Here is a 23,805-nt window from a genome sequence, read left to right on the forward strand (position 1 = left end):
TTTTTTTTGTTATTATTCTTTCTCTTCTGAATTTCCTGTAACTGATTAGCCATCATTAGCCCAGCAGCTTCTCAGGTTTATCCTCGCGCTCAGTGTCTATCAGAGATCTATTGGCTCCTGAGGTCTGAGTTCTAGTTTTTTCCAAGGTCAAGCCCCCTGGTGGATTCCCTTGCTTGATCCTCTGCTGGAGGTTTCTTTACAAGTCTCAGGGAGCTACTTCCACAGTCGTATACCCGTCTTCACTGGTTCCCCACTTAGGCTTTAGTTCCAGGCTGTGTCTGCCTCCACCCACGCCTCTGCTCAGCCGGCACTCTGCACCCAGCGTCCACTCTCTGCTCCCGCGCGCTCAGATTTCGCGTGCGTTCTTGACTTAATGGGGTCCTAAGTCTTGCTGCTCTCAGGAACAGGTCCCGGAGCTGCTGATGACTCGATGGGTGCCCCAAACTTGCTCTATTTCTTTTTAGCTGGGTTCGGAGCTATAGGTGAGTGTGGAGGGGGTGGGGGTGGGGCGGTTGCTCAGCCCGCGATTGAGTGAGTGAGAGCCCTTTTTAGCCTGGAAATGTCTCGATTCCACGTACCTTCCACGCTGTGCCCTGATGTGGGGTCCCTCCGTTTGTCTGGACTTGTTTTTATGTCCCCTTGAGGAGTTTTGTGTGTTTCGGTCAGGAGAGGTTAAGAGCTGCTTCTTACTCTGCCGCCATCTTAACCCGGAAGCCCCTTCCCAGCAGTTTTTGTCAAATAGTGAGTTCTTATTCCATGCTGGGATCTTCGGATTTATCAAACACTAGATTGCTGAAGTTATTTACCCCTAATCAATTCCATTGATCCATCCTTCTATTTCTTAGCCAGGACCAGATTTTTTTGATGATTACTGCTTTATAGTACAGATCTGGTATTGCTAGGCTACCATCTTTCAATTTTTTTCCTATTACTTCCCTTGATATTCTTGACCTTTTATTCTTCAAGATGATTTTTTAGTTATTTTTTTTCTAGTTCTATAAAATAGTTTTTTGGTAGGCTGATTGGTATGACACTGAATAAGTAAACTAATTTAAGTAGAATTGTTATTTTTATTATATTAGCTTGGCCTACCCATGAGCAATAAATGTCTTTCATTCTGCCATTTCTGTTTCATTCTGTTATTTTCTCTTCCTTTTAAACCCTTACCTTCTGTCTTAGAATCAATACTAAGTATTGGTTTCAAGGCAGAAGACTGGTAAGGGCTGGGCAATGGAGGTTAAGTGACTTGCCGAGGGCCACATAGTTAGGAAGTGTCTGGGGCAAGATCTGAACCCAGGTCCTCTTTATTCCAGGCCTGGCTGTCTATCCACTGAGCCACCTAATTGCCCCTCATCCTATAATGAAAGAAGTCAGTCCAGGCAACTTCTGCCAATACACATTTATACAACTTTAGGAAGAGCAATCATAAAATCCTGAAAGATACTGGCAAATAATTTCTCCTTTAAATTAAGATAGACTTAGAAATTGCAGCTTCCTGTTTCTTATTCTTTTTAAGAACCATTCAGAATGTCCTTATTTAATTCCCTGAGTCTTAACCTAGGGATGTAATTGGAAAAAAAATTATCTAGTTCTCTGTAATATTCAAAACACATGTACACATCCCTTACTTCATGTGTCTTTGTCTGAATCCCATGTGTAGTCGACACATGGTACCTGACAAATGCTTATTGACTGACTGACAAATCCTCACAAGGAAAGAGCTAGGTAGGCCTGGTATTACTGTCCAAATCTTATAGCTGAGGAATCTGAGGAACAAGAGGTTATGTGACTTACCCAGTGTCCTATGAGAGAAGGTACTTGCTCCAGATGCTAGGGGAAGTTCCAAGGTGAGAAGGCATCATGTAGTAAATGGTGTATGGTGTGATGTCATGGTAGATAGATAGTAGATAAGTCATGGCAGTAAAGACTCAATAGCACAACCAGATGGGTAATGAAGCATGGCCAGCTTGGGCCATCCCCAAGTGAGAAGAGGGGGGCTATCATAGTGGAGGGATGTTCCAGGATAAGAAAGCCATTGAGTCCTGGTGGCAAAGACCAGAGAAGGGGAATAAGCAAGTAGACAAGTATGATTGCAACCTGGAGCTCATGAAGGAGATGGGTATGAAGGAAGGCCAAAATAGTAAATGAGAACCAAACTAGTGAGGGCTTTCAATGCCAGGCTGAGGAGGTTGTGTTTTATCTTTTCTTGTGCGGGAAAGTGACATGATTTTTTTTTTTTTTTAGCACTAGTAAAATCCATTCTCATTAGAATCACCAAATATATATGAAATTCAAGAATAGAATTCAGGACATATTGAAACACCTATTACTTTGGCAAGCAGATGTGCTCAGTGAGCTATAAAAATGGAGAGCACACATTTAAGCTCATGAGAGCTTTTCCCCTCAAGGAACCTACAAAATAGTCAAGAAATATGAGACATTGACACAGGTTAAGATGACAGGTACACAGGAGGAGCATAAGCAAAGATCTTTAAGAGATACAAGAGAAACGTCATGGTGCCCAACATATTGTAAGCACTTAATAAATGTTTATTAAGAAAAAGACTGCCAAGTAACTGACCCCAGAATGACTATTCTTTCCCTTTCCTTGGATGGACTCTTCCTGGATGATCTCAACCTAATAGTTTCTACACTTTACTTTTTCACTGGTTAGCTCTATTTTAGAAATATCTATCTGGCAATAGTGTGGTAGAGAAGGCAGGAACACTAGTTAGGAGGTGAGAGGCCAGAACAAGGACTGTGGCCATGTGAATGGAGATAGAAGGGAGTCGGAAAAAACGAGAAATGTGGAGGGAGAATTGACAAGATTTAGAAACTGATTGTATAAAAGGGATGAGGGAGATTGAGAAATCAAGGATGACTCTGAGGTAGTGATTCGGGGAGGGATTAGCAGAAGGGTAATATTCGAAATAGAAATAGGGGAGTTAGGAAGAGAAGAACAGTTTGTGGGTATAAGATAATGAGTTCTGTTTCAGATGTATTCAGTTTGAGGTGTGCAAGGACACCAAACTGTGGCTGCTCTGGCTTAATCTCCTCAGGTACTGTTGTAGTCATTTATTTCTTTTGAAAATATTTTATGGGTACTTTCCCAAGATTCCTTATAAGTTTTCTGCAAAGTAGTTTGTCAGTGAGCTTCTTTTATTATTCAGGGGAGAATATAAGAATCAGGGAAATAACACATGCCTCAGACTTCCAGTACTTTACCTTCTTAGTTGTTATATTTAACTCAGTTGGTATTCTGGTAGATTAGTCAATCAGTATATTTTTAAACTATCTACTTTTTTTGCTAGGCCCTAGAAAAAAGGATAGAAATATTAAAGTAAGACATTCTATTCAAAGAATCTTACATTCTCCTGAGGGAATACAGCATGTTCACAGATAAGTAAATGCAGGACACACACACATAAATGCACAATGCCTTGGGGGATCGAGGGTAGATACTGACAACTGTAAAAATAAAGAAAGGCCTCTGAGCTGAGCCTTGAAGGGAGCTAGGGATGCCAATATACAGAGGAGAAGTAAAAGTATTCTGGGCCTGGGGTGGGGGATAGTTTGTACAAAGGCACTGAGGTGGGATGTCCTGTATGAAGTGTCATTTGGTTGGAGTGTAGAGGTAACTCACCTTCAATAGTTATACTTGGGTACTTCAGTACTTATCCTAGAGGGAATCCACAATCTGTCATCAGCATGACTTTTTCCTTTGATGGTGGCAGTTACAAACCTTCCGTGTCATCTCATCCTATTCGGTTTGCATTCATGTCTTCCTGTACATTTTCCCTAGAACATCTACCCAATATTCTGGAGAACTTCCTATCTGGGACTTTTTTTTTTAAACCCATACCTTCCATCTTAGACTCAGTACTATTTGATAAGACAAAAGAGTGGTAAGGGCTAGGCAGTGGGGGTTAAGTGACTTGCCCAGGGTCACACAGCTAGGAAGTGATTGAAGCCTGTCCCTCAATCCACTAAGTCATTTGGCTGTCTCTCTGTTCCCCCCATTCCCCTTGCAAGGAGTTTTAACATTTCATCAGTATAGCACTTGGGATTATCCCTTGCTATTACCATATGACCCTCAGCCTGTCTCCTTTTCTATTCATACAAATTCTGGATGCTCTCAGTTATGCCTTTTGTGCTTGTTATCATTGACAACATATGGGAAGCCACTTTGGCCTGTCTACCTCTCTATTGATTCCTCAGAGATTGTGTTGTTTCATGATCTTTGCCCATACACCATCACCAGGACAATATTTTACTTGTGTGTATATACTTTACAGACTGTCATTTCTTAGAATTTTCATCACTCTTATTGGTTAAGTTGGTTTATTCAGTTGCAGCCTTCTTCTCAAAGCCAAAGGTGAGAGTTCACTTTTTCCAGTGTAAGATAAATATGTTTAGCTCTTAAGTTATTGTTAACATCATTAGGAAGTGTTAAGCAATCAGTGTCCTTTCACTTTATAGCATGTGATGGTGCGTGAGATTCTGCTCCATCCATATTGTTCTCTTAAAAATTTTTCAGCATTGAGGTTTTGCTCCAGATTCCCAAAGCAGATCCAGTAGAGGACTCCTTAAAGTTCCGTGACATAAATACCTGTCCTTTTTGTTTGTTTATTTGTTTTGTCTTTGTTCTCTTAAGTAGAAGTCTTCTTAACTGTATGGGTTCCTAATGACCACTTTGATGGAAACATTCATTTCGAGGTATATAAATCATGGTGGGTTTCGATAAAAATTTTTTTGTGGCTTTGTGGCCAAACACTGTGTGGCTCTTGAGTGTGTAAAATGAGCATCCTAGAATTGCAGTCTTAGGATATTAGATCTTGGAGGGTGCTTGAAGATCTCCTAATTCCTCCATTTTTTTTTTTTTATTATTATTAAGGAAACACACCCAGAAAGATTAATTGCTTTGTCCTGTCCAAAATCTAAGTAGTGATAGAGAAAGGCCTAGAATCCAGATCCTTTGGCCTCCTGTCTTATATTCTTTCTACTACGTGGGTGTGGACTTTGCATTTAATGTCTGCAAAGAGAGGATGAAAAAGGAACAGAACATGAAACCAAGGTGGGAAGAAAAAGATTTTAAAATTATGAAATAGATTGGTAGCACATCACTTCCTTACATGGCTACCATTTGACTTCTAGGATATAGCATCTTGAAGGGAATGGCTAAAACCAGGTATGACCCAGACAGATTGTAGAATAAAGAACTCCATAGGTCTAGATCCAGATATAGTTATAGACACACATACTCACAAACACTTATATGTATATATCCATACATACCCATGGATTATAAGAATATATATGGAATATATAGAGAGAAAACAAGAATATAACTCTTATAACTCTATCCTAGAGTTAGAAGAACTGAAGCTATATCTCTTTAGGGACCTACTCTTAGCAACCAGAGAGTTCTGGAACTAGATGGTACTCCTATCAACTATTTGTAGTGATGGGCATAGCATCCTTAACGTGTTCTAAAAACTCAGTATTGGGTAAAACATTATGAGGAGCACTTGTTCCATAGGAATACAACCAATAAACTTTACAAATTGGCTCTTGCAAATTGTTTTGAAGAGGCTGGGATAGGTTGGGCAGGGCATACATACAGCTGCTATGTTATAATAGTCTTGTAATCTTATAGTAGGATTTAGTGACAATATACTTATAAGTTATTACCAAACAAGGTAAGTTAGGACAAACATAGTGTTTCACCAGCCAATGGTATCCTTTTCTATTGGGTTGTCACTATAATTTCATTGCTCCAACTAAATAGTATTTTCCTTTATAAATATGAAAAATAATAAAGGCTGCTATAAATATAAATATTAGTAATTTAATTAAAGCCATGCTGATAGATAAAGTCATTAGACCACGCGCTTGTAAGAATTCAAAATTGCCGCCCCAGTCATTATTACCTCTTCCTCAGTCTGCTGGCCAAGAGCCACTCCCTCCTAACCCAGGAGATTTAAACTCCTCTCTGCGTGGAGACGTAGGCCTCCCCACGCCCAAAGAACCGGAACTGGAAACCCGTTGGACCACGGGAAATGTAGTTTGATAATTTCCCCGTGTCCATAGAAAATACATATATATACTTAAAGATGACATCTCCCAATTTCACTTTTACAATTCCCCGTGAGGTCCGGCAAAAAAAAAGGTTAGTCCTTTTTCTTCGCTGGACCTGTAAAAATAGACAACTTCTAAAATTTAGGAATTTGGAGGATAAAAGAAATAGATGAACAAATGGTTAAAATTAGCCGCATTGACAAAAAACCAATTTGGGGGCAGTCCCCTATTGGTATAACAGTGTACAATTAAAACAATATGTACAACTCAATTTCAACTCCCCATAGTTCAATCAACTGCACCCCAAAGTTCAAAATTTGGTCTTCATGGTACAGTGAAGGCTTTTCAGACATCTTCATGGTGTCTTCACCAAACAAGTTCGTCGTCTGGATTCTGGGGAGATGGTAGGATCCTTATCCTGAAATTATTCTTAAAAGAATTTAAACTTTACACCTTCCACCCAAGTAAGTTCCTCCTCTGGGATCATGCTGTGCCTTACCAAGTGGAGATCCAGCTACAGGGTGGGCCCTAGATAAAAACTAGGAAGCATGCCAAGTTTGTCTCGTATGCCCATCTGTTACCTCTTCTTGCACCTTCCTCCCCCAGGAGCCTGGAGCATTTGTGCAGCCCTGAGATTATCCAGATCTTGCCCCTAAAGCTCCTCACCCAGGCCTCCTCTTCCTCTTCCTCCAGTGGGCAAGGATCAGCCCGTTGAGTTGATCTTGGAGAGCTGTTGGAAATAAGAGGAGCTCAGTGGATGTTTTGTACTGGAATGGGCATCCGATGCCCATTGTGACTGTTTGGGAGCTTTAAATACCATTGGCATAAAAAATGTGCCAATGGTATTTAAATGGCACTTAAAAATATATATTTATGTTTAAATAATATGTTTATTTAAAATATAAAGGTATTTAAAAATAAAAATAAATGGTATTTAAATGGTATTTAAAAATATGGTGTGATTTGAACAAGATTGGTGCACTGAGAAAGATGCTGTATTCTGAGCTCTTTGAAGTGATCACACTGGAGATTGTACGTCTATCCCAAGAGGTTGATGCTGCCCCCATTTGGATCTGGCCTCTTTGTCAGAGAAGCTTTCTCATTATTTTAAAGAGGGTGTCTTCACCTTTGGGTATCCTGGAGCCCTTGGGCAGTCAGTGAGGTTTCTGGAGCCCTGCTCAGAATGATGCTCCTAAATGCATAAAATAACATACACGTGGTTACGGAGGAAACCGAGCATGTTGGAGTATTTTTTTTAAATGAAGGAAACACAGTCACTGGCACCAAGTGAAGAATCCCTTCTTTAAAGCCCCTCTTCCCTAAGTGCTTATGTCACCATCTGTAACTGAGCTCCCTCAAGACAATCCAGTCTTAGCCCTCTCTGTTCCCCACACCTGCTCCCCTAGGACCCAGGACATAGTAGATGTTCAGGAAGTGTTTGTTGGCCTAGAAGGAGCCTTCTCTCCTGGTAGAATTTCAGGCCATGTGACCAGCTTCTGGGGTGACTTCCCAATTCCTGCATGATTTCTCCAATCTCAATGGAGAGGCCTTTGAACAGGACCCTGAAAGGCAGGCCTGGAGCCACATGAAGTTTACCAGGAGCGGCAGAGGGCAGTAGAGAGCCACTTGAGGTCTGGCAGTTTCATCTGGGATCAGCGTGCAGTGCTGCTGGGCTAAGAACAGGCAGGTTAGAGCTGCCAGGGGAGCTGGGGCCCAACCAGGATGGGCACTAGGGATCTGGGAGAGCAGATCTAGAGAAACAGGTTGGGAAATATCCAGAATCTCAAGCTGGGGTATCAGAGGAAACTGAGGCAGGATGTCAGAGGGCACCTGGTTCAGAAGGAGTTAGAGTGAAGCAGTGACCTTTGAAAGGCTTCCACAGGCCACAGGACCCTGGCCCTTAGGATACCCGTCTAGGATCTGATGCCTGCCCACTTACTATGTCAATAGCAGTTCCTTTTTTGTTTTAGTAAATCCTTAACTTGAGAAAAGTATTGTTTTGAAGAGGCTGGAATGGGTTGGGCAGGACATACAGCTGCTAAGATCCTAAGACAATGGTCTGTAAAACAAATGCAAATGCTTCTGTTTTGCATTTACTGAGTTATGAAAATGCGACCGGAATTCTGTGGGTTTGGGAGAAAGGACAGTTTGCCTGCTGTCCACTCCATTGTACAGCAAATAGAAGTGTGAATGAAATCACCATGCATGAAGTCATTCTGGAGTAGAATGCAGTCCAGGTGGTTTTCCAGAAACCACCATAGAAAGAGTGGGACCAGTGCATTCCAGGAGCCCAGGAATGAGCAATGGCATCATTTTTTGGCTGGTTCCCAGATCACAGAGAAGCCCACATGTGCAGGCTGTCTCCCTAGCTTCCTGTGGTTTCCCATTGAATGGGAAGCCCTCAGAGCAAAAGCAGCCTCTCACAGAGGACCCCAGATGACAAGTGTATGATCCAGCTTGGACAAGGGCTAAGATACTATTTCTCTAAAGCTCCACTCCGGGATGCTTTTAAAAGAAGGTAACTCATTTTGAAAAAGATGTGTGTGAAAGTTACCTCTTGAGATGTGATTGTAGTAGAATGGCAACTTCAGAAGTATCTTGTACTGAATGGCCCTCAGACCAGGCTTAAATGACTCATTACTGACATAGGACATAAAAGCACTGTGAAAGTGATTAAAGTAGGACCTGGGGGAGAGGGAAGGAAGGAAGATAATGGGAATAGTTGTTGAGAGATAGACTGTGATTGAGAAGGACATTCATAAAGCTATTTCTCATCCTCCAGCATGCTTTAGAACCTGTAGCACATATGTCAAAGATAGCATATGGGTTCATTTTCATTGGCATGGTGCCACTTTTCCCAAAGTGGGGAAACCAAAAGTGGGGCAGTGGTAGAATACCAGAAGGCCAGAATTCAAATGTTGCCGCAGACAGAGGCCAGACTTACTAGTTGTATGACCTCTGGACATATCTCTTAACCTCTGTCTACTTCAGTTTCCTCATCTGTAAAATGAAAATAATAATAGCATCTACCTCCCAGGCTTGTTGTGAGGACAAATGAGGTGCTATAACTGTTATCAAAGCCTCTTAGGCAAGTATCCTGAACCATTGTATTAGGCTCTGTCTCTAGATTGTAAGGCTTTTTACCTGGTAGTTTTCATAATTTCATACAATGTTAACTCTAGAAGGAACCTTAGTTAGACATTGCCTAGTTGAACACTATTATTTTATCAACAGGAATGTGACAACTTATAGAGTCAAAGAATTTTAGAGCTGGATTCTATTGGCTTTATCTGCCTTATATCCCTTCTCCAGTAAAGGATGCCCATCAAGGAAATCCAACCCTTCCCTTAAGTCCCTTGTTTAAATGCCGCCTCCACCACGAAGTTTTCTATAATCCTCCAGGTGGTGTTTTCCTTGCACCCTATTTAGCACCTTTGTACCTATTTTTACTACTTATGATATGATCACCTTAGTGATCTTCTGTTACAAGGCCCTCATTTTATAGATGAGTAACTGAGATTTATAAAATCCCAACTTTATATTCTCCTTATACCTTAATACTTTACTACATCTGTGACCTCATCAATGGAGGTATTCCATCCCCTACCACAAAAAAATGGTGGAGATTTATAGACCCATCCTTGCCATCTTATGCAACTCTTGCCTATGTTCCCTGAGAAACCCCCCAAAGAGAGTACATCCTCTTTGAAGAACTTTTTCTTGCCTTCTATAATATTACATGCTTTTTTTTTTTTTTTTTTTTTTTTTTTTACATTTTTAAACCCTTAACTTGTGTGTTGGCTCCTAGGTGGAAGATTGGTAAGGGTGGGCAATGGGGGTCAAGTGACTTGCCCAGGGTCACACAGCTGAGAAGTGTCTGAGGCCGGATTTGAACCTAGGACCTCCTGTCTCTAGGCCTGACTCTCAATCCACTGAGCTACCCAGCTCCCCCCTTATTATATGGACTCTTGATGTGACTCACCCACTCACTTTTCTGGTCATCCATTTCTTTTGGTTTCATGTACAGGAGATTGTCTATAATAACAGGATTCTCTTCCTTCTGTAGTTTATTGGTATTTAGATGAATTGCTCACATCTTGAGTACATCTAGTGAGTACATATTAGTGAGTATAAAAACTGTATTTCTTCATGCCCTATTCCGTACCCACAGCAAAAGTCAAAGAGGGTAGCATACAGGAAAGAGAAATTTGGTATTTTTGGTGGGACAGATCTGGTAATGTTAGGGATGATCATAAAAACTTTCTTTGAACTTTAAAAATCTCACAAGTTCATGTGAAAAAGAATTTTTTAAAATAGACTTTAAATAGGTTTCAGATAGGTCAACATGAGTCGACATTATGATATGACCATAGGTTGCACTAATAGAAGCCTGGTATCTAGTAAAAGGGAAGTGATCATACAGATATTCCTTCTTCTTGTCAGGCCATAGCTAGAGTACTGGGTTCAGTTTTGCTTACCATATTTTAAGAGGGGTATTGGCATCCTATCTTGCGCTGAGAGGAAGGCAATGAGGATGGTGAGTAGACTAGAAAACAAGCAATATGAGAATAGTTGAAGGAACTAAGGTTGTTTAACTTTGAGAAGCAAAGACTTGGGAGGCATATGTTGTTGTTCAGTCACGACCAACTCTTCATGGCCCCATGGACCATAGCACACCAATAATGTCTCTGGGGTTTTCTTGGCAAACTAATAAAGTGGTCTGCCATTTCCTTTTCCATGAATTAAGGCAAACAGAGGTTAAATGACTTTCCCATGGTCACAGAGCTAGTAAGTGTTAGAGGCTGAATTTGAACTCCGGTCTTCTAGACTCCAGGCCCAGGACTCTATCCACTGAGCTATCTAGCTTATTTAGTTATCTTCAAATATTTAAAGGACTGATATATAGAAGAGGGATTAAACTTGTTCTGTGTGCCTTGAGATCTGAACTAGGAACATAAGGCAAACATAGGCTTAATATAAGGAAAAACTCCTAAACAATTAAGAATTGTCCAGAAGTAGAATGGGCTGTATTGGGATCTGGAGGGTTTCCCATTGCTGGAGGTCTTCCTATGGAGGCTGGATGACCATTTGTCTGCAATAATTATAAAGGAGATTCTTGTTTAGTTATGGAGAGGGCTAAATGACCTCTGAAGTCTCTGCCAGCTCGGAGATTCTGTGACTCTGGCTGTCTGGGTGTTAAGTGAAAACACATTTTCTTTTGCATCCCCAGTGCCTGGCACATAGTAAATATTTAATAAATGCTCGTTGTTTCCTTGATTGTTTGATGCTCTGTGCAGAAGTTTGGGCTCAGAATTATATTCAATTGAGCATTTTACTGTATGCCGCCATTGTTTTCTATTTGTTTCAGTTATGTGAGTCTTGTGTCCCCAATCAGATTGTCTTTTCCATAAAGACAAGAAGGACTTCTACTTCCCAAAGTGTTCAGCACAAAGATGAGTGTAGGGAAAGGACTCAATAAAAATTTGCTTCTTGAAACTTATTTCTATGTAGTATTTGGAAAGGAAAGTAGTAGGTTAAAAAAAAAAGCTTTTAAAAGCAATGTGTGTTTAATAACTTAGGACCTTAACATTTGAAGTCTCTTATATCATCTTTTTTATTTTTTTAAATCTGTTTTGGAAAGATAGCATTGTGACTGAGCTGCTTTTCCAGTGTAAAGGTATGACTGATGGGTGATGTTTGTGCAGAGTGACACTTTTATTCTAAGACTATCTTTTGGTTTTGTGACTGGGGCTGCTGCTTCTTATTTGTGCTCAAGCTGTTTTGCCTCCTGGCAAGATGGTGGAAGGAGTATGGGATTCATGTCTTGGCTCTACCTTTTACTATTTAGGTAACACGGGGCCAACTCATTTAGCCTCTGTGGCCCTTGGTTTCCTCACTTGTAAATTGGACTGAATGATCTCTAAGGTCCTTTCCAGATGTTAAGTTCTAATAGAGAAGAGGGCTTCAGCTTTTTGTCTAAAATGAGTCACCCTGACCCTATCCTATATTAGCCCAGGCTTGATGCTACTTTCTAGCCATTTATTTTCTTCTGTATTTGAGGTTCTTCTTCATTATGTCCTGATAATAGTAGCATTTCAGTTGCCCATGCTCTTTGTAATTGCTGTGACTCATCATTTCAGCTGCTGTTGAGTAGCTTTCTTTTACTTATTCTTTGTACATGTGCAACTTAGAATGAACCAGTCTGGCTGGTTGTAATTATCCTATTTCTTTGTAGAATTCTGATGTTGGTATGTGCAAGTATGGGAATTTAGGATTGTTTATAGATACTTGTTATTATAAGTACTTGCAAATACATAAATTAAAATTGTAGAAAGTCAAGTCTCATTCAAAATTGAAATGTTATCTTGAATTTTAAGCTTTTGGAAGTTGTGATCTGAAGTCTCTATTACATCCTGTAAGAGATACTTGTGCCTCGTTTTGTGTTTGGATGATTCAAAGTAATGTGCACTTTCCGTTGTATGGCCTTAGGCAAAGAACAAAAAACTTATCTGTTTTCTACTACAGCATGCCAATAATTATCCTGGAAAACACTATAGTTTTTACTGTTGCATATCATGAACCCCAATCTGGCCTTCCTTATTAAAGAGAGTGGGCTTATAAATTCTATATTGTGGTTCCAACAAGCATATGAATAACAACAGACCTGATTAGGATGATAACTGTATGAATCATGTGATACTATGTTTCTCTACTTTATTCTTTATCTCTTTTTTACATAACTTACATATGCCATGCATCCCAGAGAACCATAACTAAAAGCTATTGGGCATCTGGTTGAAATTTAAAAATAAGATGAACTCTCGATTATGCAAGACACTGGGAAATGGAGCATTTGCCCCCCAGCTTCCCTTCAGCAACTAAATTTACCAGGGAGTGGGACCAGAATCTAACCAATTTGGACAGAAAGGAACCTATGGAAAGGAGCCTTTACTTTCATCATTGGGTCCACATGGTTAAAGGAGTGGAGCCAGGGTGGCGGTTGGGGGGAGGGAATGACACAAAAAAGGAATTCTATATTTTTTTGTTCACTTACTTAACAAGAAGTGAATACTGGCCTTAATTTTCCTTGTTGATCACTTTCAGTTCTTCAGCCTTCCATATTTCATTTATGATTCTCACTCTTAATAGTTACACTCTTCTATCAGCCCTTGTTTTTTCCTGCGATTCCTCTGTTATGTAATAATTGGATATTAGATATTATATGGATATATATTTAAGGTGTGGTCGCCGGGAATCAATAATTCAGATTGATTCCATAATTAAAACAGACCCAAGTCAGGAAGGGTTTTATGGTAGTTTATTTACAATTAGGAAGGTAGAAGGTAGGGAATTAGAGAGAGGGAGAGGCTGGCCCAGGCCAGCAGAGGCCCGGACGTAGAGAGAGTAAAAAGGCAAATTAAACTAGGCTACAAGCCACAAGGCCTTAGCAATCAGAGAGGCAAGAGGCCTATTTAAAATAGAGTCTGGAAACACCAAGGTAGGCCAAGGAAGTCAGCCTAACTTACCCACAGGACAATTCAGAGGAGAAGCTGCCTGAGGTATCAGCGGAGATGCTTCAGCAGGAACTCCCCCAACAGGAAGTAACCAACATACTTGAAGAGATAGTGTCTCTCATCACTTCCTGTGAGCCCACCTCTATTTCAAGTGGACAAATGGCAGCCTCTACACTGATTTGGACTGCCCAAAGGGCAGTCCCTTGTTCTTGATTTGTTACTTATTGTCACATGTGGGTAACTCATCTCCCCTCTCACTAAGGGTATCATCTGATATCATCTCTGGTGGCTAGAGTTTTAACTATGAATGGGCTTGAGCTAATTCTATTTACACAGTTATATTCACCCTTGTTTCTTGTCCCTTTCTAGTCACATAACTGCGCCAGGCCTCTGTTTCTCATCTGTAAAATGATGGAGTCATATTGTAGAGTCTCTAAGGTCCCACCTATTTCCAAATTTGTGATCTTAAATATTTCTGTGTTAATGTAATCTTGATTGGGCCCTAACTGCAGCAGAACACTCCTTTTATGCCTGCCTAATCAGTTCAGTATCCCCCTCATGACAGTAGTTTTTCTAAACTTTTTCATTCTTCTTCAAATTTCTCAGAGTTCTCCTGCCTCCACCCTTTCAGCTGAAAATCTTGTCTCATATTTCACTGAAAAAATTGAATCTATTTTTTGATAACTCTCCTCTTTTTTCCTCATCTTACATCACATATGCTTTGTGCAACTATTTCCCCCTTCACCTGTTTCACACGAAGAGATGGCTTTTCTCCTTGCCAAGGCAAACTTCTCTATATGCACGTGATCTGGAATCGGCCTGTTTTCTGCAGATTATCCACTCCATCATCCCTACTATTTCAATAATCTTTAGTCACTTACTGGCCTATTGGCTTCTTTCCTACTGCCTGTACACATATCCATGTCTTCTGCATCTTCAAAAAAGCCTCACATAGGGGGCAGCTGGGTAGCTCAGTGGATTGAGAGCCAGACTTAGAGACAGGAGGTCCTAGATTCAAATCTAACCTCTGACACTTCCCAGCCATGTGACCCTAGGCAAGTCACTTAACCCCCATTGCCTAGCCCTTACCACTCTTCTGCCTTGGAGCCAATAAGCAGTATTGACTCCAAGATGGAAGATAAGGGTTTAAAAAAAAAAGCCTCACTAGATCCTTCTATCCCTGCTAATTATTGTCATTTTTCTCCTGTATTCCTTGAGAAGGCCATCTGCAATCACTACCTCTGCTTTTTCCCTTTTGATCTCGGAGAAGGTAACTTTGTCAAAGTTAAAAGTCAAAGACAAAGCTTGCAGAAAGGTCAAAGAAGAATAAAGACTTGAGAAAAAGCTATTAGATCTGGAAATGAAAAGATCATTAATAACTTGAGAGAGAATAGTTTCAGTTGAGTTAGGAGTTTGGAAGCCAGGCTGAAGAGAGAAGAAAGAAGTGATGGTCTTTTCAAGGACTTTACTCAGAAAAAGGAGAAGTGTTGAATGGTAGTTAGTGGGGGCAGATAGATGGATCCAGTGAGGGCTTTTCAAGGATGTGGGAGACATGAGCATGTTGATAGACAAGGGAGCAGTGGTAGTAGACAGGGAGAGATTGAAGATAAGTGAGAGAAGGGGCACAATCTCTTGGAGAATATGGAATGGGATCACTTCTGTATGTAGAACGGTTGATTGTGGCAAAGAGAAGGGCCACCCATTTCTTGAGATAGGTGAAGGAGGAGATAGTTGTTAGAAGGCATCTAAGTGAAGTAAGATGAGTAAAGGAAAAGGAGAGCTCTCATCAAGTAACTTCACTTTTTTTCTTGTGAAATATGAGGTCAGGTTCTTAGCTGAAAGAGTTGGGGGATGGAGAGCTGGGGGAGGTTTAAGGAGTGATGAAAAGGTTTGAAAGAGCCAATGTGGTGAGTGAGAGAGAGTCAATTAGGGAGGTGTAAAAGGATTCCCTTGCTGCAGTGAGGGCTTAGTTGAGGTTATGTAATGTAAATTTGTTGTGGATCCAATTAGCACAGTCTGGTGTTTTCTTCAGCTTTGTTCAGCAGCATATGAGTAAGAACAAAGACAGTGGGTAGTGAAGAGTTCTCCCAAACCAAGACTTGGCAGGACAAGATTGACAATAGGATAAAGGGACAAGGGAAAAGTATAGTGTTGAACTGATTCGTCAGGTAGGCAAGATGGGCAAGGGAGGAGATCAAAGCCTATATGAGGGATGATGGCCTGAAGAAAAACTGGGGGATGGAGGGAATGAAGGTCACAATGGAGAAGGACGAGTGGAATGATAATAGATTGTGATCAGAGAAGGGAATGTGAATGTGTCCCTGGATGTGGAAGTGGTATATTTCTTAGATCAAGGGTCGGGAGATCACAAAGAATGAGTAAGTTGAGGAAATGGGAAGTTAAGATGTTTGATCTGATCCCCCTCTCATATAAGGACAGGCGTAAGGGATGACAGAAAGACTGTAAGCCAGACACTGAAATCATTAAGGAAAGAAGTGGAGAGTCCTTGAGGCTGGTGGACCACAACTACAGGAATTTTGATTGGGTGGTAGAGACAAATTAAGAGAACATCAAAGGAAGTCAGATCAAGCCTTTCTTCTGGGAAATAGTGAGCAGGGTGTAGGGGACAGACAAGGAAGAGAGTTGGAATAATGGCAACTGCAGGGTTCAGAATCACTGAAATGGAGAGGATAATAGGAGTTAATCATTGAGGATGTTGGGAGGATAAATTTAATTTACATGAAACTAATTTTGTAACTATAAATTATTACATTTACCAAAGGAAATGAAATGTTACTTATTTAGAATAGCTTACTTAGAATTTGTGCAAATACATATTTATTTTAGTTATATTAGTGGCAGAACCAGGCCTGAAACCCCACTTTCTAGACTTCTGTTGTTATTTTCTAATATGCCACATTGATACTTGAGTTGACCTTTGAAAGAATTACCTGATTTGAACCGACAAGTGAGAGATAGGGACTCCATTTTAGGTAGAGGAATAGCATAAACACTCAAAGGTGGGAATGTTTTAAAAATGATGCTTTGGCTAGAGTACAGAGGTAGTAAAAGATATGGAGAGAAAATAACCAATTAATGGAGGATAGTAAATGTCAGTTTGAGAAATATGGACTTACTATAATAGATATTAGAGAATCACTGAAGGTTCTTGAAAGGAGAGTCATGACAAATTCAGGTCAACAGATATGTGTTGAACACCTGTTATGTTAAAGGCATAATATTTGAAGATTTCTTTTGAAGAAGATATAGCCTTTATCCAGGCTATGTATACAGCTGTGCCCTGTTTAAAGGAAAGCCAGCCTTACAAATTGAATAAAGCAATGAAGTCATTATTCACATTATAAAAGGAAACAATTATTCATACTATCAAGGGTGCCCCTGAAAGTTTACTCTAAATAGGAAGCTAGTATTTCTAAAATGAATGTAAAATATGGTTCAATTTGTCTAAATTGATTTGGGGCATATTTTTTAAGATCATATCTGTTGTATGGAATGAAGGAGTCTTTTTATGTGAAGTGCGCCTTCAGAAGAATTCATTAGATTTTACCTGTACATATCCCATTCATTTGAAGAGAGAATTTTTGAATGTTTTGTTTTCCTTTCCTCTATAATGTTAAATTATCATGAAAGAAATAATTTGTACATTTATAAGCTGCATATACCTTGTTAATTAGATTAGCTTCACAGTGAGCATATAAAGAGACTACTAGAAAATGCATGATGAAATGTGCCTTCAGAAGATTTTTTAAAATTAATTTTTAAGGAAACTCATGACTTAGCTAGTATTGTTGATAATGTTTCAGCACTTGACTTTCTGTAGGGCTTGATTATGGATAAATCATGTACTTCCCCCTTTTGTAGTTTTTGCTTTTTCCTACATCTGATTTCTATTACTGAGAGGTTCTTTCTAGCACTGCATTGAAAAGTCAAAAGTTCAGTCAAGATCCCCAAAGCCTCACCTCTGGAATTGCTCAGTGTTTTTGGATTTTTCTCCCTCTTCTTTCTCACTATTAATTGGAAACCTTGGCATGCAGGAACTCATTGTGCTAGGCCGAGAACGTTTTGGCTTCATGGTTTACTGAGGATTAAAGATTCCTTTACTCTTAACCTCACAATAATAGTCAGCTAGAAAAAGGAAACTTATTTTATTTTGTATTTATTTTTTCTGAGTCTAGGAAAAATAATTCCTTCCTGGGAATTACCCCTTATTTTTTCAGCTATTACCTTACTTCTCAAACTGAATCACTGTAGCTAATAAGTAGCCAACATTTAGAAGGCTAAAAGTGAAAAAGGACAAAGGACCTTTAGAAATACACAATCTGATTAGTGGAAACTTTTAGAAAGCATAAAGGATGGGCTTTCAGTGATAAATAGGAGCATGAATATTAGAGCACTTGGAGCACAGGGAATTTTCTCTTCCAAAAAAGATTAGTATGCAAACAATATGGAATAGGTACTCAATAAATACTTGAGTTGGGTTGGAAAAATATTCTTATCCTAGTCTCCTCTCTGAATGTTTTGGAATGTAAATACTAATACAGATTAGGCAATTCTGTTTCTTTCTCCCAAATTCAAACCTGATTGTTATTAGACTTTAGATTCCCACCTTAATCTTAGTTACCTGAAAAGTCTACTCATTCCTAGCTTCCTTAAGAATTTATCTTGTTTTGCCTCCTACCTAAGGCCTTTCTGGATACCTATCAGATCTGGTGCTTTTTACACCTCAGAATTACTTTATTATTACTTCATATTATTTTCATGTACTTCATACTTACTTATCTGCGTATAACTTACATGCTTTTGTTAGGGATTCAAGTCCATAGAAGTCTTCAACTCAGCTCCGAATACAGTGCCTTACATTTAGTAGGTGCTTCATAAATGTTTGTTTTTATTTGAATGTAAATTAGTATATTTTGTAGGGAGTGCTCAGAGAATTGGATAGAATGCTGGCTTTGGCATGACCCTTAATGACTCTTTCAAGCCACTTCATTTCTAAGAGCCCCAGGCAGCTTTTTAGGACTTGAACATCTGGAGTTCAAATGCTGAAGTCATAGTTTTATACAATGTGGAGATATACATCTCCATATATATATTCATAGTATTTATTGAAAGTTTTTGCATTTCAATAGGAGTTATTTCAAAATCAACAGTAGACCCAATAGGAGGAATAAGTATAAGGAAGATAAATATTGGGTTAGTTGCTGTTGGGTATTCCTCTGTTTCTGGAGCATAAGGTAAATTCTTTTTTCTAACTTGCCGGTAGCCAGCCTATACTGCTGAAAATTCTCTTATTTCTGGATGGTTCTCTTCCCATATAACTTTTTAATGGCATAGCTTTAATATTTAAGTCACATATCTATGAGCTTATTGTGATGTATGTTAAAAGAAGCTGGTCTAAACCTAATTTCTGCCAATACACCCTAAGAGATCATAGGGTTATGGTTATGAGGTAGCTTAATGTGCTGATTTTGGAGTTTTGCTTCTTACTATTTGACCTTGAGCATTTAACCTCCATGGGCCTCAGTTCCACAACTATAATCTAAGAAAGTGGTATTAGGTGACTTCTGGGGTCCATTCCAGCTTTAAATGTATGATCCCATGTAGTATCTTTATAGGCTTCAAGTTGGTTCCCTGGATTTGTTTGGGATTCTTGGAAATTCTGTAACAGCCTATATTCTGAGGTTCCTGTTTAGGATTTGAATTTTTATCCACAGTAGCAGTCTTTGTGTCCCAGAGTCACCTACCTGAAGATCAAGGGCTGTGGAACTGGACACTCTTATAGGAAAATCATGCTTTGAAAAGTGTGTACACATTTCATTTATTTATAAAGACTTAAAAGAGGCTTGGCACTGACTGATAGAGAAAATCCAGAAGCAGATATTTAGGCAGCACCTAATCTACTACTTGATGCAAGGAAAAGGTTAGGTTTGCATCAGAATTACTTGAAATATTGATTTATTAACTGATTGACTATTAAGTAACTATTTTATTCAAAATCCTTGGAGGCAAGTGATTTTTTGCTTCTCTTTGTATCACCAGTACTTAGCAGAGTGTCTGACCCCTAGTAGGTAACTGACTACAAAGTCTTGTGCTATTATTTGCTAGTGAGGAAAAGAATTGTTATGGGAATAAAGAAGTGTGCATAAGCTAAGTGGATTTGTATGAAATAGACCAGAGGAGAGGTGTCTGTACTTTGTTCACTTGGCAGGTGTGGTTGGAAACCTTTTCTTATGAAGTCAAAATGGGAAATAACAATTCTCCCCTAATTAATTTTTTCCCCTTTAAAAAAGTTAAACAGAACCCAGAGCCCTCCATGCCCCTTTTATCAGATTCTATTGTAGTTTTGCCTCATTTCTACAACTACAGCATTTTGGGCAGGGGTTTGTTAGATTCTAAGTTCATAATATGTTTTATAAATATTTTTCCTAAAAAACTGTTTTACAGGTCCTTGATCAATATGAGAAAGAAGGATTTAATTTCCTGGCAAAAGTGTTTAATTCTTCACATTCCTTTTTAGAAGACTTGACTGGACTTACTTTGTTACATCAAGAGACTCAAGCTGCTGAGGTAAGAAGAAAAATTTTCTTGTGTTAAGGACTATCACGTCGAAAGTCTATTCGCAGTAATAATTATATAGAAAAGGGAGAGAGTCATCATATTGTGTTAGAGTGACCTCCAACAATGTCATGTATGATCTTGGCCTATGAATCAGTTTCATGATGGAGACATGATTAGTATGGACCTGAGCATACTAAAAACAGAAACTGAATTTTTTTTTGAAAGGCAGATTATTCTGAAAGAATTCTATCTCTGCTTCTTGAATAAAATCTGTATTCTGCCTTCTTAGGCTGATTTTAACATTTATCAGTGGTCTCTCTTATGTCAGCCTAAAAAAGTTATCCTTTTTCTAACAAGTTAGACATTTATTCCTTTGTCATTGGCTCTTTGAGTGTGGCTCTAGAGTGGGAATCTTTCTCCTTGTTTATGTCAGGGACTTTGGGCAGCAGCCTGAAGCTAAGAAAGAAGCCTCAAAACCTCTTCTCAGAGTCATGCTTTTTAAAGTCATAAAATAAAAAGGATTATAAAAAGAAACTGATTATGTTGAAATACATTTATTACTATATTAAAAAATTAAAGTAAAGCAAGCTTGCAGAGCCTGATTAAGAAGCCTCATTCCAGAAGATTAGATGCCAATTAGCTTGGTATGTGTTTGAAGCACTGACAGCAAGTGTTCTGTATGGTTCTCTTTGTTCACTAGCAGAATATTTGTAGAAAAGCATAATCTTATGGATAGACCCACAGCAAGTGGAGAGGGAATGGGGGTGGAAATGACCTTTTTTAAAGCCTATTTTTGCAAGATGGACTGTTTATTTTGCTTTACTGAATGACCATTGTTACGAGACAAGTAAGTAACTCTGACTAGAGATAGATTTATGGCCAACTTAGGGTTAATCTGGTTAGTTGGACAAGTGAAGAGTTTCTATAAATAGAAATATGGGAATAAATCATTTTTCTTTGCTAAGCTGTTGATAAAATTGTTAAAATGAAAAATGAGGAACTTTTGGAATTGTGATAAGCTATATAAACAGAACCTTGACTACTTGTACACTGGGCTGAATGGACGAAGATAGAAGCATTTCCACTTGCCCTACTTTTTTATAGAACATCAGTTCTAGGGTCACATCTATTACACCTGAGCTTAATACGGTGGTTCCCAAACTTTTTTGGCCTACCACCCCCTTTCCAGAAAAAATATTACTTAGCGCACCCTGTCACATATATCACTGCCCCCTTATAGTTAGTCACCACCCCCAAATGCACCTCTGGCCATCAGTGCTTCCCCGGATCGCTGCAACACCTACCAGGGGGCAGTGGCGCCCACTTTGGGAATCAATGGCTTAGCAGCTAGATGGAGTGATCTGAGATAGAAGGTTAAGTTGAAAGATCAGGCAGTAAGCCCTAGTAGAATTAATATATTGTATATCTTTGAAATGCAGTTTTGCTTTAGGGTACTCATAAAATTCCTTAGCATTTTAGTGATTCTGGTCTTTTGAAGTCACTGAAGAATTGCCATTGAATGGTCATGGATATCCCCACTTTTTCTGGGGTCCTTCAGGTGAGGATCCATGCCACTATTTTGATGACAGATGCTTTTCCTTTTACTTGGCTCTGCTCCATAGTATGTAAATAGAGTATGGAACTCTACAGCTATGCCAAGAAAATGTGATTATTCTTTTATTTAGCTAGAAGTAGCTCAAGCATTTTACTTAATAAGTTGGCTGGGTGAATTTCAGTGTGGCTCTTTAGCTCACATTTCAGCCTTTCAAACAGTGGCTAATGTTAGTGGTCCAGAACTGAGAATACCTGCAAGTTCATGAGCCTAACCTGGCAATGAGCAGTGAAGCCAGAGAGAGGTTAGTGGAGGGTATGAAGCTCCACTCCTATGGTCTCACTGAGGCTTCTCATTTAACTGTCAAGCATTAGCCATCTATTCAGTCCTTTGATCCAGAGGAATAGCGTAACTCTAGAGCAAAGGAAAGAAGTTGCTGTAAACAAATTGGGGGGCTAAACTCCTCTCATATTGAAACCCTTACTTTCATTGTCTACAAATTTGGGAAGTTTTCCTGAACTTGTCTCTCTTTACCTACATTCAGAGATGTATGGAAACTAGCTCATACTAGTTCCCAAGAACAGATTTAGTATAAGGATTTATACCTGGGAAACTAGCAAAAGCATGGCTTGATTTATTATTTTGTTGTTTGGTTTCAACATAAAAGTGCTTTGTGTATACATTCTTTTTATTTTTATGGAGAGCTGGCTATTAAACATTGATCAGAATTCAAAATTCTGGAGTCCATTAAGAACCATCAGCCAGGGGAGAAGGACCAGTCATTGTTTTCAACAGGTGTTATAGGTGGGATGGTAATACAGGATAGGACCTGATGGAGAGATGTCCCAAGGTCCTCTGATGGCATAAGGACCTGAGCTGAGTGAAGATGAGAAGCCTAGGTGAATCACCAAGATGTGGTAGTGAACACTAGGTCCCACAAAGTATTTGAAACTCAGCTAAATACCAACTCCCACCCAGCAGTGCCCAGGAATAAGTGATCAAGTGAGAAGCTGTGGATTAGATCACACAGCTTCTCTGACTACTTATCCTGGGTTTAAGTTGATGGATAATGCTATAGACCAAATGGATCACGCCGATGACTGTGATTTGACTTTGCTTGAGTGACCCCTTTTCCTCAGCTCCAAAGGATATGATCAATGACCCTTAGGACAATGATGACATTCACCTAAGTAAGCTTCTAGGACTTAATTATAACAAACTTATGGAAAGTAACAGGGTTGAAGGAAAGAGGTGTTAAGAAAGCTTCACTAAACTACCCATGATCAGGTTTGTCAAACAAAGGGTAATCAGGTTTGAGACTGTCTGTTGGAGAGGTTTCTCCTCTCTGTGGCACCCTGGGCAGGCCAGGCACCTTTGGCCTTAACTAGATTGATTGAGTGTTGATGTTGTTCTTCCTTGATATTTAGATGATTAATATATGGCACAGCTTTGTCCAGAAGTTGAGGATGTGATAACTATTGGAACAGGATGCAGGTAACCTAAGCAGATTTGGTTTGGCCTATCCACCCAGTCAACCCAGGTCCCTTCTCAGGAATGTGAGAGCTTCTTGTTAAAATTTCTCCCTTTTATAGTCCTGGCAGTAACTGCTTTTGCTTTCTGGTTTGGTTCTAAATTCTAAAACTGTTGAGTGTCACTCATCTTGTTCTCCATTTTCCATAGCAAAATGATATTACACAGGTCACATTAAAAATTACCTTTTATTAGGTAACTAGCAAAATTCCAGTGTTCTCCCATGGTATCATAATATTTTGCCACAGTATTCTAACAACTTATCACATTCTGTCATATTCTCCAGATAGCCTTGGGAAGAAAGCATGAAGAAAATAACTATTTCCATAAAGAGAGTACTTTGTTTTCTAGTTTCAATTCACAGTGTATCCACAGATATTCACTAATGAAAATTCCAAATTCTATCTTTCAGAATTTCAGAGTCCTAACTTAGTGATTTGATTCAGCAAAAGTTAATTATCTACAATAATAATAATACCACCAACTCATAGATATTTCTATCATTCTTTAAGGTTTGTGAAGTGTTTTATATCTATTATTTCATTGGAATCT

At 39.3% G+C, this 23,805-nt stretch overlaps 1 protein-coding gene across 1 annotated transcript in view; it reads left to right on the top strand.

The window, feature by feature from the left end:
* The window catches only part of ATG7 (autophagy related 7), a 248,572-nt gene that overhangs the window by 96,131 nt on the left and 128,636 nt on the right, over positions 1-23,805 (top strand). Inside the window, exon 18 of the mRNA XM_044665944.1 lies at positions 20,058-20,180. Within this exon, the coding sequence (XP_044521879.1) occupies positions 20,058-20,180 (123 nt within the window). The remainder of the gene's footprint in view (positions 1-20,057; positions 20,181-23,805) is intronic.

The sequence above is a fragment of the Gracilinanus agilis genome, chromosome 1 (genome assembly GCF_016433145.1).
Source record: "Gracilinanus agilis isolate LMUSP501 chromosome 1, AgileGrace, whole genome shotgun sequence".
NCBI lineage: Eukaryota > Metazoa > Chordata > Mammalia > Didelphimorphia > Didelphidae > Gracilinanus > Gracilinanus agilis.